This window comes from Rhodnius prolixus, unplaced genomic scaffold (genome assembly GCF_049639745.1).
Source record: "Rhodnius prolixus isolate KJV_2025 unplaced genomic scaffold, Rpr scaffold_7, whole genome shotgun sequence".
Taxonomy (NCBI): domain Eukaryota; kingdom Metazoa; phylum Arthropoda; class Insecta; order Hemiptera; family Reduviidae; genus Rhodnius; species Rhodnius prolixus.
In genome coordinates this window covers 3,869,226-3,884,840 of record NW_027411582.1, presented here as the reverse complement: position 1 = coordinate 3,884,840, position 15,615 = coordinate 3,869,226, and the positions used below count along the sequence as shown (strand labels likewise).

Genomic DNA, 15,615 nt, shown 5'->3' with positions numbered 1-15,615 from the left:
TGGCCAAGCAAAAAAAGAGGAAGGCAAGCACCTGTCCTTTTTTCACCTAAACACCACCAGTTGCCACAAACAGACAGACAAACCAAAAAGGAAGCAAGAAAGATGAAGCTGGATAGGAGAAGCTGACAGATAGTTAGATAAACCAACACATTAGTGAAAATAACAGGTTATTTTTACTATAGTTATCAACTTCATCTTTATTTTGGCGTGTGCCTTCTTGATTTAAAAGCTACAAAAAAAAAACCCTTAATGTTGACTTTGTTCATACTACTAAACCCCAAACTACTAACAAGAGTTGACCTCAAAAAACGTTTAATTATTTCCGCTTTGGGAACGAATCCACCCAAAACCCTATCTCCCGTAAAAATACCCTTTTAAAGAATTTAATAATAATAATATTTATTGCTTTTTAAGTTTACACTTTACAAGCAAGGAGTTGTATGTATTTGTGATTACAATAATGCTGAACTCAAAGTATTGAAAATGGATAATGGAATGCAAACAGCGCATCTACAATATAATAATAAAACATACAAAATTAAAGTAACTGCTTAAAAAATACAGAAAATACAAACAAAAGTAGAACACTTGATATCTAATAAAATCGAAATTAAGTAGATTTGATTAATTTGGAAATAAACAAACTAACAAAATAATAATAATAAAAGAAATTGCACAAAAATTAAAACATAATAATATTCATGAACTTAGAAAATAGATATGAAACGGAGAGGAAAAGAGGAAAACTCAAAGCCACAAAAAAAATACATAAACCGCCTAAAAAAGGAAAAAGTAAATTTATGCATATACACAAGTATATGTTAAATGACATTATATACACGCACAAAAAACATATTAACACTTAAGTTTGAGAGCATTCACTGTAAACAAGAAGAGGTTATTCATTTTACTTAAGGCCAAAGTGTTCAATAAATTTTCAATTTTTTCAGTTGCAGTCATAGAATCATTTATGAAACAGGAAATGTATTTAGTTCTGAGGTGATTAAGTTCTGGGCAATCTAAAAAGAAATGAGACAATGTATCGAACTGTTGTGAATCACAAAGCAGACAGTAACTCTCTGGAGAAAATTTGTAGCGCATATCACCACATGATACCTTAGAGCACTTTTTACAAGCCAGTCTTATCTGAGCCATCAACCTTAATTTGTTGATATGGCACTTCAAATTGAGATAACTTTCTCCAGATCCAAAGGAGCTAATATTTCTATAATATAAATTATATCGACTATTTAAAACAAGGTCAACATCAATTGAAGATAAGTGGTTTTTCAGCTTGGCAAGTACATCACATCTGCTTTTTCGCAGAAAAGAAACATCCTGCTTAAGCCACACATCCTCAGCTCCAATGAGATAAAAAAACGATCTAAATTCCGATACCCAATTGAAAGGTATTGAAGAGAAATTAGCTAGTTGATGCAGTCTCAGATAGCAAATTCTAGGAATGCAGCTATCCGGCATGAGTAGCAATTTTTCCCACCATTTCAACATTCTCTTGAAAACATTGTATTTTACATGCACCCTTCCTGTTTCAAGTCTTATGTACGAGTTTGGAGTACTGGGGGAAAGCTGTAGAAGGGATTTAAAGAACAAGATTTGGCTCCTTTCGAGGATATCCAAACACTGAGAGCCCCAAATTTCGGCACTATATAGCAAAACACTCTCAGAGAGAGATTTATACAGATAGCATTTGGTGCTCCAAACATCTGATTTACTAGTACTTAATAATCTGTAGACCACAGAGTTGGCTGCAATACTTTTCTGTAAAAACCACCTACCAGCCTGAGAGAATTTGCCAGAAGCATTGAGTGGGACACCCAAGTATACAAAAGAGCTCTCTACAGATATACTCTCCCGACCATAATAAAACTTGGGAAATTTCGGAAGTCTTCCACCTTTATGGAAGGGAACCAGCACAGTTTTCTTGGTATTTACAGAAAGAGAATTCTCATTACAGTAACTTTCTAAGATTCTGAGATTAGTCTGCATTTCTAGCCAAGAAGAAGACAATATACACAGGTCATCTGCATAAAGAACCATTATAAGATCTCTGTGTGAGCTGATATTTACACCTCGAGCACCATGATCAACGAAATAATCTACAATGTCGGCTGAAAAGAGCGAAAACAGTAGTGGACTCAATATCTCGCCCTGTAGCACCCCCTGAGTAACACCCATCTCATTAGAGAGAGAGGCACCATCCGAAATTACAAAAGAGGCTCTATCATACATACTCCTAAGAAATCCAACCAGCTTAGCGCTAACACCAATTTGAGATAATTTAAACCACAATTTGGCGTGGTTCACAGAGTCAAACGCTCTTTTGAAGTCCACAAAAAGGCCGAATACTCTCCTTCTTTTGAGCCTAAGTTGAATGTTAATAGCAGTATTAACAGAAAACACCGCATCCGCGCAACCCCTTCCGCTGCGAAAGCCCATCTGTTCTTCAGGTAGAATATTGTAGTTATCGCACCACTTGCTCAACCTATTGTATAGAATAGATGTAAATAATTTAGTAACGGAATTAAAAATGGCTATGCCACGGTAATTATTCGGATCAGAATGGTCACCCTTTTTGTATATAAGTCTCAATTTTATTTTACACCACGAGGCCGGAATATCGTCCGAGTTCCATATTTTATTAAACAAATTTAACAGATAATGAATCCAATTGGAAGGTAACGCTTTATAGCACTCATTAGGAATTAAATCCAGCCCTGAAGCCTTCTTCAACTTACTATTATCAATAGAGTGTAACAATTCTTCCAATGTTATATCACCATCAATATCCGGATTAAAAGTGCTTAAATATGTAAACTCAATGTGCAATCTTGGCGGTAGAGTCAGGTTATAGAACTTTTCCCAGTCTGAAAGAGAAAGAGGAGATTTAGCTGCCCTTTTGCTCTGGAGCCGGCGAATACATTCCCAAAATTCTGCTGGACATTTTAAGGAGGCTATTGTATCTTTTATATTATTGTAATAAGTCTGTTTATTAGATTTGATAAGTGTTTTATATTCTCTTCTCAAATTAATGTATTCATTTAAAAAATTTTCCTCGAAGTTATTCCTTTTACATGATTTAAAGCATCTACGGATTAATTTCTTGGCGGAAATACATTCTTTGGAGAACCAGGGTTTATTTTTATGTTTATGGAAGGAAGGCATAAGTTTAAGTGCGCCGGAAGAAGAAAGTGAATTTTGAACAGTCCATACAAAGTTCTGATAGAGGTCTTCCGTGGAGGTACCAGATACATAAATATTTGCAGAGGAATCCATGGATGAAGTAAATTGAGACAAATTAAAAGTATTCTTATCAAAACGCCAGATCAAATTCTCGCCTTGATAATTAGCTTTGAGAGCAGGAAGTTGGATATTGATTTTAAAGAATTTTTGAAATATTATATTTTTCAAGTAAAGGTTATTTATTTTAAATATTTTTAATCACTTTATAAAGTTTAGAAAGAATTTTTTGGGATCCGTTCGCGTGAAAAATTAAAAAAAAAGGTGTCACTTCCGGCCAGTCGAGATTCATTTTGGAAAATTCATTGGTTTTTTTTTTTTTTTGACGTGAATACGTCTTTAAATTTGAATCATATGGAGGCAATCCAAAAAATCTTTTTTTTTTAGGGGCGGTCCCCGAGCGCTAGCTCATACCCGCCCCACGGTATACACTCCTCCGTTCAACCAAACGACCACAAAATGAGCTCTCAACACTCACAAGTCCCGGCCAACAAAGCAACAAAGCCAACAGGCACAGACAATCACAACAACAACAGCACAACACAACAACAACAACAACAAATCATCAACAACAATCAGACAATTACAAATAAATAAAACAAATAAAATCACACACACACTCGCACACACCCAACACAAACTCGAAAAATACGCACCAAATCAAACTCCCAACAACACCCTTCAACCAACCAACCAGATCTACTTCATCTACCAACCACCGAGGTCATCCGCCTCTCAAAGGCCGCCTGCGCGAATTCGCGCGGAAAGCCACATACGCAGACGCGTTCTCCAGTAACAAGGGGAAAACGTCTCCAGCCAAGCAGAACGGAAATCCCACTCTCCGCCACATAATACAGCGCAAATCATCATAAAGATCACATTCCATAATAATGTGCTCCGCTGTCTCTGGGTCTCCACAAGCGCAATATGGGTCCGTTGCTAAGCCCGTTTCGAACATTTTGGCGCGCAACATACCGTGTCCCGTGACCAATCGTGCAACTGCATATGGCATCTCAGTGGAAACCAGCCGCCTACCTCCGGCAGCGTCGGGGACGAAACTAAAGGTTGTTCTTCCCTTAGTTGACGCTCGCCACCTATTCCTCCATTCCCGATTCAATTCCTCTTCCACTTCGCCATACATTCTTTCCCTAAACCATAACCGGTAATCTTCGGTCATATCAGCCACCGACAATCGTAAGGCTCTTAACATGGGAACACGCACCTCTATGCCCCTTCGCAAACCATATCTCACCGCGGCCCTAACCACCTCCATGTCCAATGGCAAGCATCCCGTGAGCACCTGCAAAGCCTCCGTGGATGTGGTCCGGCTATAACGCCCCATGAGCAACAGAATAGAACGTTGCACGGCCATAAGATGCATCCTCACAATCGCAGTCCCCACCCGATGGGCCCAAACCGACGCACAGTAGGTCACCTGAGCGACCAGAACCCCACGGTATAAGGTACTCACTACCTTCCTTTTCAATCCCCATTCTTTCCTCGTTACCGATCTCAATTGTCCGACAAAAGAACTAGCCTTCCTTCTTAAATCCCTTACCTTAAAAATAAATTAGACCAATGGATAGCTAAAGGATCAAAGAATTCATTACGATAAGCGAGGACTGTAAAGCATAGCGCGCGGTGGAGGGGGAAGCGCCGCCATTTTGAGATAATTTTGCTGCGTATCGAGATTTGCAAATGGTACAACTTTTGACTCGGAGAAGCTATGATGTTCGTTTAAGTTTTAATCGTTAGCTATCGTCTCAATCTATCAATTGTGTATAAAAAATTAGTGTAAAATAGTGACAGTTAATATAATAAGGTGTTGGAATAAAAAAATATCAAAAGTATATAATGTCGGCCTATACGCGTCGAAAAGCTAAAACCAAATACAGAGATCGTTTACGGTTGGAAAGTGCTTCTCAAGAACAATCGAATGGTAAAAGTCGCAAAGCCGGTGGAGTCGCCATATATCGCAACATCAATAGCTTCACTGATTGTAATAGAGTTAACATTGACATTTCGGAAATTTATTTGGAAATGAAAGACGCAAAGGCTGTGAAAGTAATTATTTGTTTCCATGATTTCATCGTAAATAAATAAATAAAAATATTTTATATAAAAAATATAACCCGTTAAGTAAACGTATTCACGTACAACACACGGCCGTGTCCATGACACAGCCACAGTAGAGCTTTTTTTTTAACTTGATTTTCCTCAATATTACCTAGGTTAGGAAAACTGTAAAATGAACAGTAACAGACACTATAATAAAGGAAAGCCTCTTTCTTAATAAATCTTAACCGAATTTCCCCAGGAAAATGGTGCTTTATGAAAGCTGTAGATCTGTATGTACGTAACTAGTAACACCTTAAGTTTAAGAAAAATCGAAGGAGTAGATTTTGAGAAAAACACTTTTCCGTGCCACGTGTATCACACCGGTGGTACACGTAGTCATATTCATTCAAAGGCGTTGAAAACATAAAAGTTTGTGGACCAAATGTAATTCTGTAAAACTTAGAAATTGATGATTGACGAGGAATCGGTCAAATAAAAAATAACGTTTCGACAAATATATTGTCTTCTTCAGGGATTTACACGCAATTTGATTGGATTGGGACTTACACGCAATAAATAGATATCCAAATTTTGTACATAATTATTGCTGTGTTTTGTTAAATTTACTTCAAATCTTTTGGTTATTTGTTATTTAGTTCATAAGGGTTATTTGGCTTTACCTGTGTTTTGTTTTTGACGGTTTTTGTATTTAAAGAAATTTCCCAATATCTATTTTATTTACTCTTTTGTTGTAATTAATCTACTGTATCTGTCCCATTGTCATCCTAGAATCTAAATCCTAGAATCTAAAAAAGAACCCAGGGAGGTTTTATAACCTGCTCCCAATACCTAGTTACCTCCCAGGAGTTTAAAAAAAACTTTTCAATGGATAATCACAGTCTTGCTGGAAGATTGGGAGTTAAAGTTTCTTCAGCCTCCTCACACAGATACTGTAGGTGTTATCCTGTTTCATAAATGGTTTCTTCAGGAGCTCTCTGATTAGTTGCTTTGACAAGATCTTGGCCTGATTCAGATCTGGAATGCAGGTCTATAGTAAAGCTGTTTACTGCTTTTTGGTGGACAGTATTTCTATACTCCTAGTTTTGTCTCCTTAAATTCCTTCAAGTGGCAGAACAATTCTGACTAGAGAAAGGATTCCATTATGTTGGATACAGCCAGGAGCAACTACCATTAAACCCCCCTCTCCTCCAACCATATTCACATCGTTTATCATATTTAATTAAAAAAGATGGGGAAATAAAAACCGCCTGTTGACTCGATATATAGATCTGTTGCTGGAATTAGGCAAATATAGATTTCCGGGAAGGGCGGGTAACATGTTGAAGAGGGCGGGGGCGATTTGATTGGGAGTGTGTGTGTGTGTGTGTTGAAGGGCACTCAGGCACACGACAAATTAATTAGCAACGGGAGCAGGGCATCTGTTCCCGGGCTGGGCCAACTTAGTGTGCACCCCCACCCTCAAAAAGTTATGTCTAAACTTCCATACACGCATCGGCTAGCCCTCCCTCACCCCTCGCTCAGCAACCCCAAAAAAAAGAAGCTAAGTTTGGACTTATCAAGATGGGAAAAACTGACGCCCAACTGGTGCTGTTAGGGCTTCCCTTACCATTCAGCCAATAGTCACGTGAGCATATTATATGATCATGTTGTCTCTCTGCTTATCGCTTTCTAGATCTACTTCCTCTCTCTCTCTCTCTCTCTCCCTGTCCCTCTAATTCTAGGGATGAGTACAGCCCGTGTTACCTATTAACTTTATATGCTTCTTCTTTTTTTTGGCTGCAGAAAACAATTACACTTCATGTTTTCCGCTCGTTACGGAATAAAAGGATCGTATTTTGAAAAATACGGCTGGATTCGCAGCGCAGGATAATATTCCCTGTCTAGTGGGGCGCCACGGTAGCCGCGCGGTTATAGACTAGACCCGCAAAGCTAAGATGTATTGTTGGTTTAGTGGGTTCGATTCCCCCGGTCTAGGCCTTGGATTTTATTTAATGGTTAATATGAGAAATTTATAGTAAAGTATGTTAGGCGATTATAGGCTAGACCCGTAAAACTAAGATGTATTGTTGGTTTAGTGGGTTCCATTCCCGTAGTCTAGTCCTTGGATTTTGTTTAATGGTTAATATGAGAAATTTATAGTAAAGTATGTTAGCTAGTCGCCTCCGTCCACGACACCTAATTGCTAGTTGGATGTTAAGCCCCGCCTGAAAAAAATAGGCGATTACTTTACTTTACTTTATTGCTGTCTAGTGTGAACCGGAAATATAGCGAACTCGAAATCTCTACTCCAGACTGATTCCCTTAATGAAGGATAAAAGTTCAAAACCAGTCCGTGATTCCGAGAAAACATGGCCGTGCTCTGACACTAATTAGTACATAAAAACTATTTTACACTATTACAATGCACAATCTATAGTTTTTGAAAGTAGTTAAAAAAAAAAAAAACACCCAACTTTGACAATTTCTTCCTCTTTTTCTGTAAAAAGGATAAAATTCCCAAATTTCCTGTAAAAATAAAGACCATATTATCCGTTTGTAAGTCTAAATTTTTTGCAACATCACAGATCAAAATAGGTTGCTTCCAAAAAAGCGTTGCAGAAATATCATTTATGTTGCTGTTGTTGTTACCTTTTTTTGTAAACAAACCTAAGCGCCTATACGTGTGAACCGATTTCCGTGAATGAGATGGCTTTCGATTGGGAATTTAATGCAGATGTGCCTTTTGGGGGAAAGAAGTTAGCTCTGGGTGCCCTGAAGGGAAATTAGTGACCAAAATAAGGTCTTTCTAGTGTGAGTGCCTGGTCGGTCATTCAGGACATAAGGGGGGAACGAAGTGGCCCTGGAAGGCTCTGCAGCAGGACACTTCGTTGGTCCCGCAGCCCTATTTTGGGGGTCTCCAAGACTGTGGCCATTAAACTATGGGTGCAGTGTAGGTCTCAGGAGTGGTGGCTTGCCAGGCGAAGGAGTTCATTAGAGGCTGCTATTCGGCAAGCTCTGACTGCAGAATTAATCCGTCAAGGCCGCGGGGCTATAACGATAATTGTAGGCCTATTAACTGTGGCCAAGCATGTTGGGTATTCAAAGAGTTCAGGAACTCCGAAATTAGAAGGAAAACTGGGATGGCTGATGTAGTAGAAGCAGCTTTATTGCTGAAATGGAATTGGGCTGGACACGTGGCCAGGATGAGCGAGATGAACTGGGCGAGGAGAGTCACTGAATGGATACCATTAGATAGACCAAGGAAAAGAGGAAGACCGCTCTTGAGATGGAAGGATGATCTGGAGAAATTCTGTGGGGTACTCTGGAGCAGAGCGGCTCAAAACAAACGTGGATGGAAGAAACAAGGAGAGGCCTTTGCCCTAAGATGGGCCTAGTTACCAATATTATTTTGTGCTTATTCTTTTCAAGTATTTTTAATTTCAATCTTATATTCAGTAAAAAATTTCAGATTAAAAGTTATTTTTATTTTAATTTTATTTCAAGCAAAATCTTTCATTTTATATAACATTACTTCTTGAAGTTAATTTTTCTGTTTGTGTATATATTTAGATTAATTTAAAATGTGGAATTATATGCTTGTGTGCAATTTGTATGAAGCAGAACACACATGCATCGCACGGGCCTGGCAGATGACTAGCCTTTGTAGGTTCTGTCAGGACGAGAAGGAGGAAACGGGCACTGCACGTGTTGTGTTGAAGGATGTTACTTCGCGGGGGAGGAAAAAACCAAGGCCTGAGGAGCTTTACCCAGGAGTCGCTCGCCACAGAATTAAGAGTCTGATCAAAGGGACGAGTCTGGAGGGCGAGCTCTAGAGTGTGGGGAGCCACAATAGATCCAAAGGGGTCGCAGTGGCGTAGGCCTTAAGGGGCCGCCCTATTAGAATCCTAATCTTAGCTCCATATAGGTGACGCCCCTACAAAAACTATGATTACTTATAATAGTGTAAATCTTCGTCCGATTTTGATAACATTTAGCAGGAATAAAGGGATTAGGGCTACTTCCCTATGTAATATAAAGTGGCTCTTACTTCTGCCAAGAGATTTATAGCAATCGCAACGCTTGAGTCGATTTTTATATACCTGTGTGTTATCATTCTATTCGAAGTTTTAGGCACATACACTTTTTAGATATCTCGCGCTGTATAATAGACATGGCATTGCCAAAAGTGTATATTTATTTGAACAGGATGTAATAAAATAATTATATTAAAACTCAACTGGAGTAAAAAAACAAAAGGTTCAAACATTAGGAAAAAACCTCTTCTCATTAAAACGTCAACTTTGGTCAAAAATAAGCTTGCCGGTTAAAAAAATTTCACTTTTTTTACTGGGATATTATTGGCTTTAAATTGGTGCGGCTTTTCCAGCTTTTACTGGGCCGCTTTTCTCACCGGATTTCCCTTCATAAGGATTATTTTTTTAGTAAATAAACAAGGATATTTACAGGAGTTTAAGGATTTTAGAAGTAAAATAATTTGACATGATTAATATTATTGGTCATTAAAAAAAAAAAAAAAAAAAACTGGAGAGATATACTCTCATGACTTCCGCTTCCCGTAAATTTTTGCATGGTTTTGTCTAAATAATTGAGTTCTCTAACTTGGTATGTTTACTTAATATTTTGTTATTTGTAATACTGTACAGTACGAGGGTCGTTTGAAAAGTCCGTGCAAAGTCAGAGAGATAGCACCAATGGCGCGTATCGAGGTTATGTTTAGTTAGTAGCATCTCTTGGAAGAACACACACCAAGTTTCAGCCAGATCGGTCTGTTTCTTTGTGTTTGGCATTCGTTTGAATCGAGGAAGTCGAGTGATTTTCAAAAAATGGACGCAAAAGAATTTCGTGTGTTGATTAAACACTACTTTATGAAAGGCAAAACGCCTCAGGAGACTAAAGAGAAGCTTGATAAACATTATGGTGACTCTGCACCTTCAATTAGAACAGTTTATAAGTGGTTTCAAAATTTTCGGAGTGGCCATATGGGCACAAGTGACGCTGAACGTTCTGGACGCCTTGTTGAGGTTACTACTCCAGAAATCATTGATAAAATCCATGATACGGTGATGGATGACAGAAGAGTGAAGGTGCGTGAGATTGCTAGTGCTGTGGGCATCTCGAATGAACGGGTACATAATATTTTGCATCAACATTTGGACATGACAAAGCTATCCGCAAGATGGGTGCCGCGATTGCTCACACTTTGACCAAAAACGAAATCGTGTGAAGTGTTGCAAGGACGGTTTGCAGCTGTTCCAGAAGAATCCGCAGGACTTTAAGCGTCGTTTCGTCACTGTGGATGAAACATGGATACATCACTACACTCCTGAGACCAAAGAACAATCTAAACAATGGGTTACCAAGGGGGAATCTGCGCCAAAAAAGGCGAAGACCGTTCCTTCGGCCGGAAAGATTATGGCGACTGTCTTTTGGGATTCGCAAGGAATAATCCTCATCGACTATCTGGAAAAGGGTAAAACTATTACAGGTGCATATTATTCATCGTTATTGGACCGTTTGAAAACCGAGCTGCAAGAAAAACGCCCACGATTGGCCCACAAAAAAGTCCTTTTCCATCACGACAACGCACCAGCTCACACCTCAGCAGTTGTGGTCGCAAAATTAATGGAAATAGGGTTCCAACTCGTTTCACATCCCCCCTATTCTCCAGACTTGGCTCCCTCGGACTACTATTTGTTCCCCAATATAAAGAAATGGCTGGCGGGAAAAAGATTTTATTCAAACGAGGAGGTGATTGCAGAAACGAATGGCTATTTTTCAGACTTGGACAAATCCTATTATTCGGAAGGGATCAACAAACTAGAGCAGCGTTGGACGAAGTGTATAAGCCTAAAAGGAGACTATGTTGAAAAATAAAAAAGGTTTACCCCAAAAAATTAAGTAGTTTTTATTTTTGCACGGACTTTTCAAACGACCCTCGTACGTATAGATAAAAAGAATTCGTTTGAATAATGGAATAGTCCACTACATTAAAACTAATGAAAAACCTTCCTTAAAAAAAAAAAATTAACATCGATATTCCAGAAATCGGTTCCAAATTTGTGATCTAACCAGGGAAAATCGATTATTTTAGAAGCACTACCAGTTTAATGATTTTTTTTTTTTTGTTTCTAGCAATATCGAATGCCCCAGGGTGCACTTACTTGAAATATCCAAATTTGAACTTACCGCGATTCTATTTACATATAAAGAAACTAACTCGCATATAAAGACCACTATCTAAAATCGTACTTAGCCTCTAAAGAACCACTAAACAAATGTTTCCCGGTAATAGAAAGTAATAAAGGTTCAAAACAATTACAGTTCCGGTCAACTGATGTCCTTTAAACTCGAAACTACCCAGTATTTTATGGACACTACCTCTGAATAAACTATTAAAACTATTTTGGTTCTAGCCGAAAATGTTCTTTTTTTGAAATCTATTTTATAAAACCACCCAAAAATTTTGTTGCTGAATTGTTTGTAACGTCTCCAGTAAGTGCGTGAGATGCAGCTGAAAAAGCGGAACATTAAAGAAAGCTCAAACTTTACATTTGTTCTAGGGGCTTCCTGTTATGACCGGAAGATCCAAAATCCCTGAATCGGTAGTACCGCTTTACTGGAAGATATTTTTTTCCATTTTCCGAAATTTATTTTTACTGAAAACTCGTACGCTTTTCTTACACAGTAATTTTTCCCAATGAAATTCAACAAAGGGTCCTTCTGAGAGAGATGGTAAGGTAGATTTCCTACCTTTCAAAAGATCATTTCCGTGTAACGAGCGATCTTATCTCTTATTTAATATTAAAAGAATTGCTAAAGTAAAAAGACTGAAGAAAAATTACACAAGCGGAAGTAGGTGTTTTTCTTCAGTTTCTCACGTAAATGTTTCTCACGATTTCTTTTAAAATTTGTTTATAAATAATTCGTGAAAATTTATAATCTGGCGGGATTAAAACGGGCGGTTAGATTTCCCACCAAAGTGGCCTTTTAATGCGCTTTATAGTTTCACATACTGTAAAATATTGGTAATAATGAGAAAACTTTTAAATATTAATTCAGATGATGGAATTTTCATCCGTACGTTGTAATTAATACAATATATATACAATTTTTCACGGTGTTTTTATAGAAAATCTGACATTAGGATTGGCTTCTGCAACTCGGCATGTTAAAACTACAGCAAACTGTAATTAAGCACTTTTAAGCACTCAAAGAATGTTTTACAGCGTTATCGGAAAGTAATTAATATATTAGCATTTAATACTTAATAACAATGTATTAAGGTGTCCATAATCACCTTGAAGTGTCAATTTAGAAAAGTCTCTAAAGTCTCTAACGCTTTTTTCCCCAAGAATCAGTTTAAATAAATTTCCCCAGAAAAATAAAAAGAAAAATCCCATATTAAAATAGACTAATTTGGGATAAAAATTGAAATCCTAAATTTTGTGTTTTTTTTTTTAAAAAAACAGATTTCCTTTTTGATTGAAATAAGCTTAAACTTTATATTGGCTAGAAAACCCTGGAGTTATGAACTAAACTATACATTTTTGGACAATCTAGGTTCATTTTTATCTCTATTTTGACTGAATTGCCGTTCAAAAATGGGAAAGGTCATGGAACCTCTTTGTTGATTAATGTTTTGTAATTATTTGTTCAGGCGCCACGGTAGCCGGAGCGGTTATAGGCTAGACCCGCAATGCTAAGATGTATTGTTGGTTTAGTGGGTTCGATTCCCTATCTCTAAGTCTTGTATTTCATTTTAATGGTTAATATGAGGAATTTATAGTGAAGTATGTCAGGCGGTTATAGGCTAGACCCGCAAAGCTAAGATGTATTGCTGGTTTAGTGGGTTCCGATTCCCCTGGTCTAGGGTCTTGGATTTTATTTAATGGTTAATATAAGGAATTTATAGTGAAGTATGTCAGGCGGTTATAGGCTAGACCCGCAATGCTAAGATATATTGTTGGTTTAGTGGGTTCGATTCCCTATCTCTAAGTGTTGGATTTTATTTAATGGTTAATATGAGGAATTTATAGTGAAGTATGTCAGGCGGTTATAGGCTAGACCCGCAAAGCTAAGATGTATTGCTGGTTTAGTGGGTTCCGATTCCCCTGGTCTAGGGTCTTGGATTTTATTTAATGGTTAATATAAGGAATTTATAGTGAAGTATGTCAGGCGGTTATAGGCTAGACCCGCAATGCTAAGATGTATTGCTGGTTTAGTGGGTTCGATTCCTGGTTTCTAAGTCTTGGATTTTATTTAATGTCTAATATGAGAAATTTATAATAGAATATGTTTGCTAATCGACTCCGTCCACGAAACCAAATTTAGTAGTTGGACGTAAAGCCCGCCTGCAAAAAATAGGCATTACTTTACTTTACTTTTTACTTTAATTATTTATTCTACCTAAAATTAGACTAAAATTAAAAAAAAACAAATTGTCCAAATTAGGCGAGCACAATCCTATTTATTTACCTTTTGTTTTAAGGCATAATTAATTTTTAAAAAAAAACTCCTACCTGGACAGCATAGCCGGATCATGCTGATGTAATGTTGTCGGTAGATCATGCAAATGGGTAGGCGCCTGTTGTTGATGATCCTTTTTGCCGGTATCCTTGCTGAGTATTGTTGATATGGAGAAACTAGTGAAGCTACCTTGCGGCCGGCTTCTTACCGGTTCAGCTTCGTCTTCTGAGACTACGTCAATTTTTGGCGATTCGCTCATTTCAAAAACATAATTTTGTTCCCCCTCAGGTTTAAAAAAAAAAAGGAAAGAAAATAAATGAGCGAATTAAACACTGAGTAAATATTTTTGGGGCCTCAAACTTGGGGGGGGCCTGTCTTATTTTTATTTTGATTATCGTAAAACAAAAAATTAATAAATAATATTTTTGAACGCACTATTTTTATTGTTTTTAATTAACGATTACGTCGCACTTTTTAAAAGATTAAAATTGAAATTTACTAAGTTCTAATCTAAACTAAACAAAAATAAGGAAACATTAAATCATTTCACCTAAAGCAATGTTTTTATTTATTTAAGATTACGGTTGGCCGCACTGCCACTTTGTCCGGTTTGACGTCAATTCTTGACGACGTATTCTCCCTTGTACACAGGTTTTGTTTTAACGGCTCTCTTGTTTCCCGTACAGTAGCTATTCATACAATACTCCTTCTTCCTTTCCAGAGAGTCCAGAATGGTTTAGGTGGGTTTTTCGGGCATCATGATGGTTTGAGTATTTTTGGTGGTGGGATGGGCTGGCCTAGGCCGTTTCCGTTTCGCTGCCACCCTCACTCTTGTCCGCCGGATGTTCTTCTGTACTTCTTGTTCTTCTGATGGACAGTTCAAGGGAGATGGTTGAACGTGTAAAATGGATGGAAAGTTTAGCTTTTCCTCCGGATAAGGTAAGCGCGCACCACACGTATACATGCACACAATATAAGCCCTCCTCACACACGATCAGCTCCGACTAGAGTGAGAGAATGATACCACCGGAGGACCTCTTCCCCTTCTCTCCACTTTAAGATAAGGTTTTCAGTTGGAGGAAACAGCACAGAACGGCGGAGGGGGAGAAGGGTGACAGAGAGAGAGAAGTCTGCGAAGTAAGCGGTGCAAATGGTGGGGGATAACTGGTTACAACTAAAGCCTTTACTTGTTTTCATTTTCAAACACAAACCACTCCGAAGGGGTGGGGGGAAAGAAGAAGTGGTGTGGCGAAAAGGAGCACGATGATTGGACGATAGGCGTGGCCTCAGGACCCCCACTCCTGACCGGTCGATAAGCCACTTGCGGCCGGGGCTTTACACCTTAGTGTTAGCATCACCCCTCCTCTTTTTGCCTTCCTCTTACTCGCTCCATCTAAACCGCCCCCAAATGTAATAGTGATCTACCGTGCCCGCCACTTCTAAATCCCAACCCCTCACTGGTTGGACCGTCGTCGTTCGTTCGTTCGTTCGTAGTAGTCCACACACAGAGATCTCCACTCCTACTTAACCTAATGCAATACACTGTTACTATTGTAAGGTAAATGCGAGTTAGAGAAGTGATAGCGAACCAGCGTTGCCAACTTTACTCCCTCCTGTGTGTAACCTTATCTAATTGGCTGCACTGAATTCTAACCCCATAACCTCCTTCCACCTTACTTACACAGCCACTCTCACAAAACGCAAAGTAAAATAGTTAAATGAAACAATTATTATATAAACATTTTCTTTGTTTTTAATTAACTAATTAACGTTACGTAATTTTTACCTACGCATACACACACACTCTCCGTG

At 38.2% G+C, this 15,615-nt stretch overlaps 1 protein-coding gene across 1 annotated transcript in view; it reads right to left on the bottom strand.

Annotated features, from left to right (window-relative positions):
* The window catches only part of LOC141446764 (uncharacterized), a 49,440-nt gene extending 34,178 nt beyond the window's left edge, over positions 1–15,262 (bottom strand). Inside the window, exon 1 of the mRNA XM_074113496.1 lies at positions 13,857–15,262. Coding sequence (XP_073969597.1) covers positions 13,857–14,062 — 206 coding nt within the window. The 5' untranslated portion in view covers positions 14,063–15,262. The remainder of the gene's footprint in view (positions 1–13,856) is intronic.
* Between the last annotated feature and the right edge of the window lie 353 nt (positions 15,263–15,615).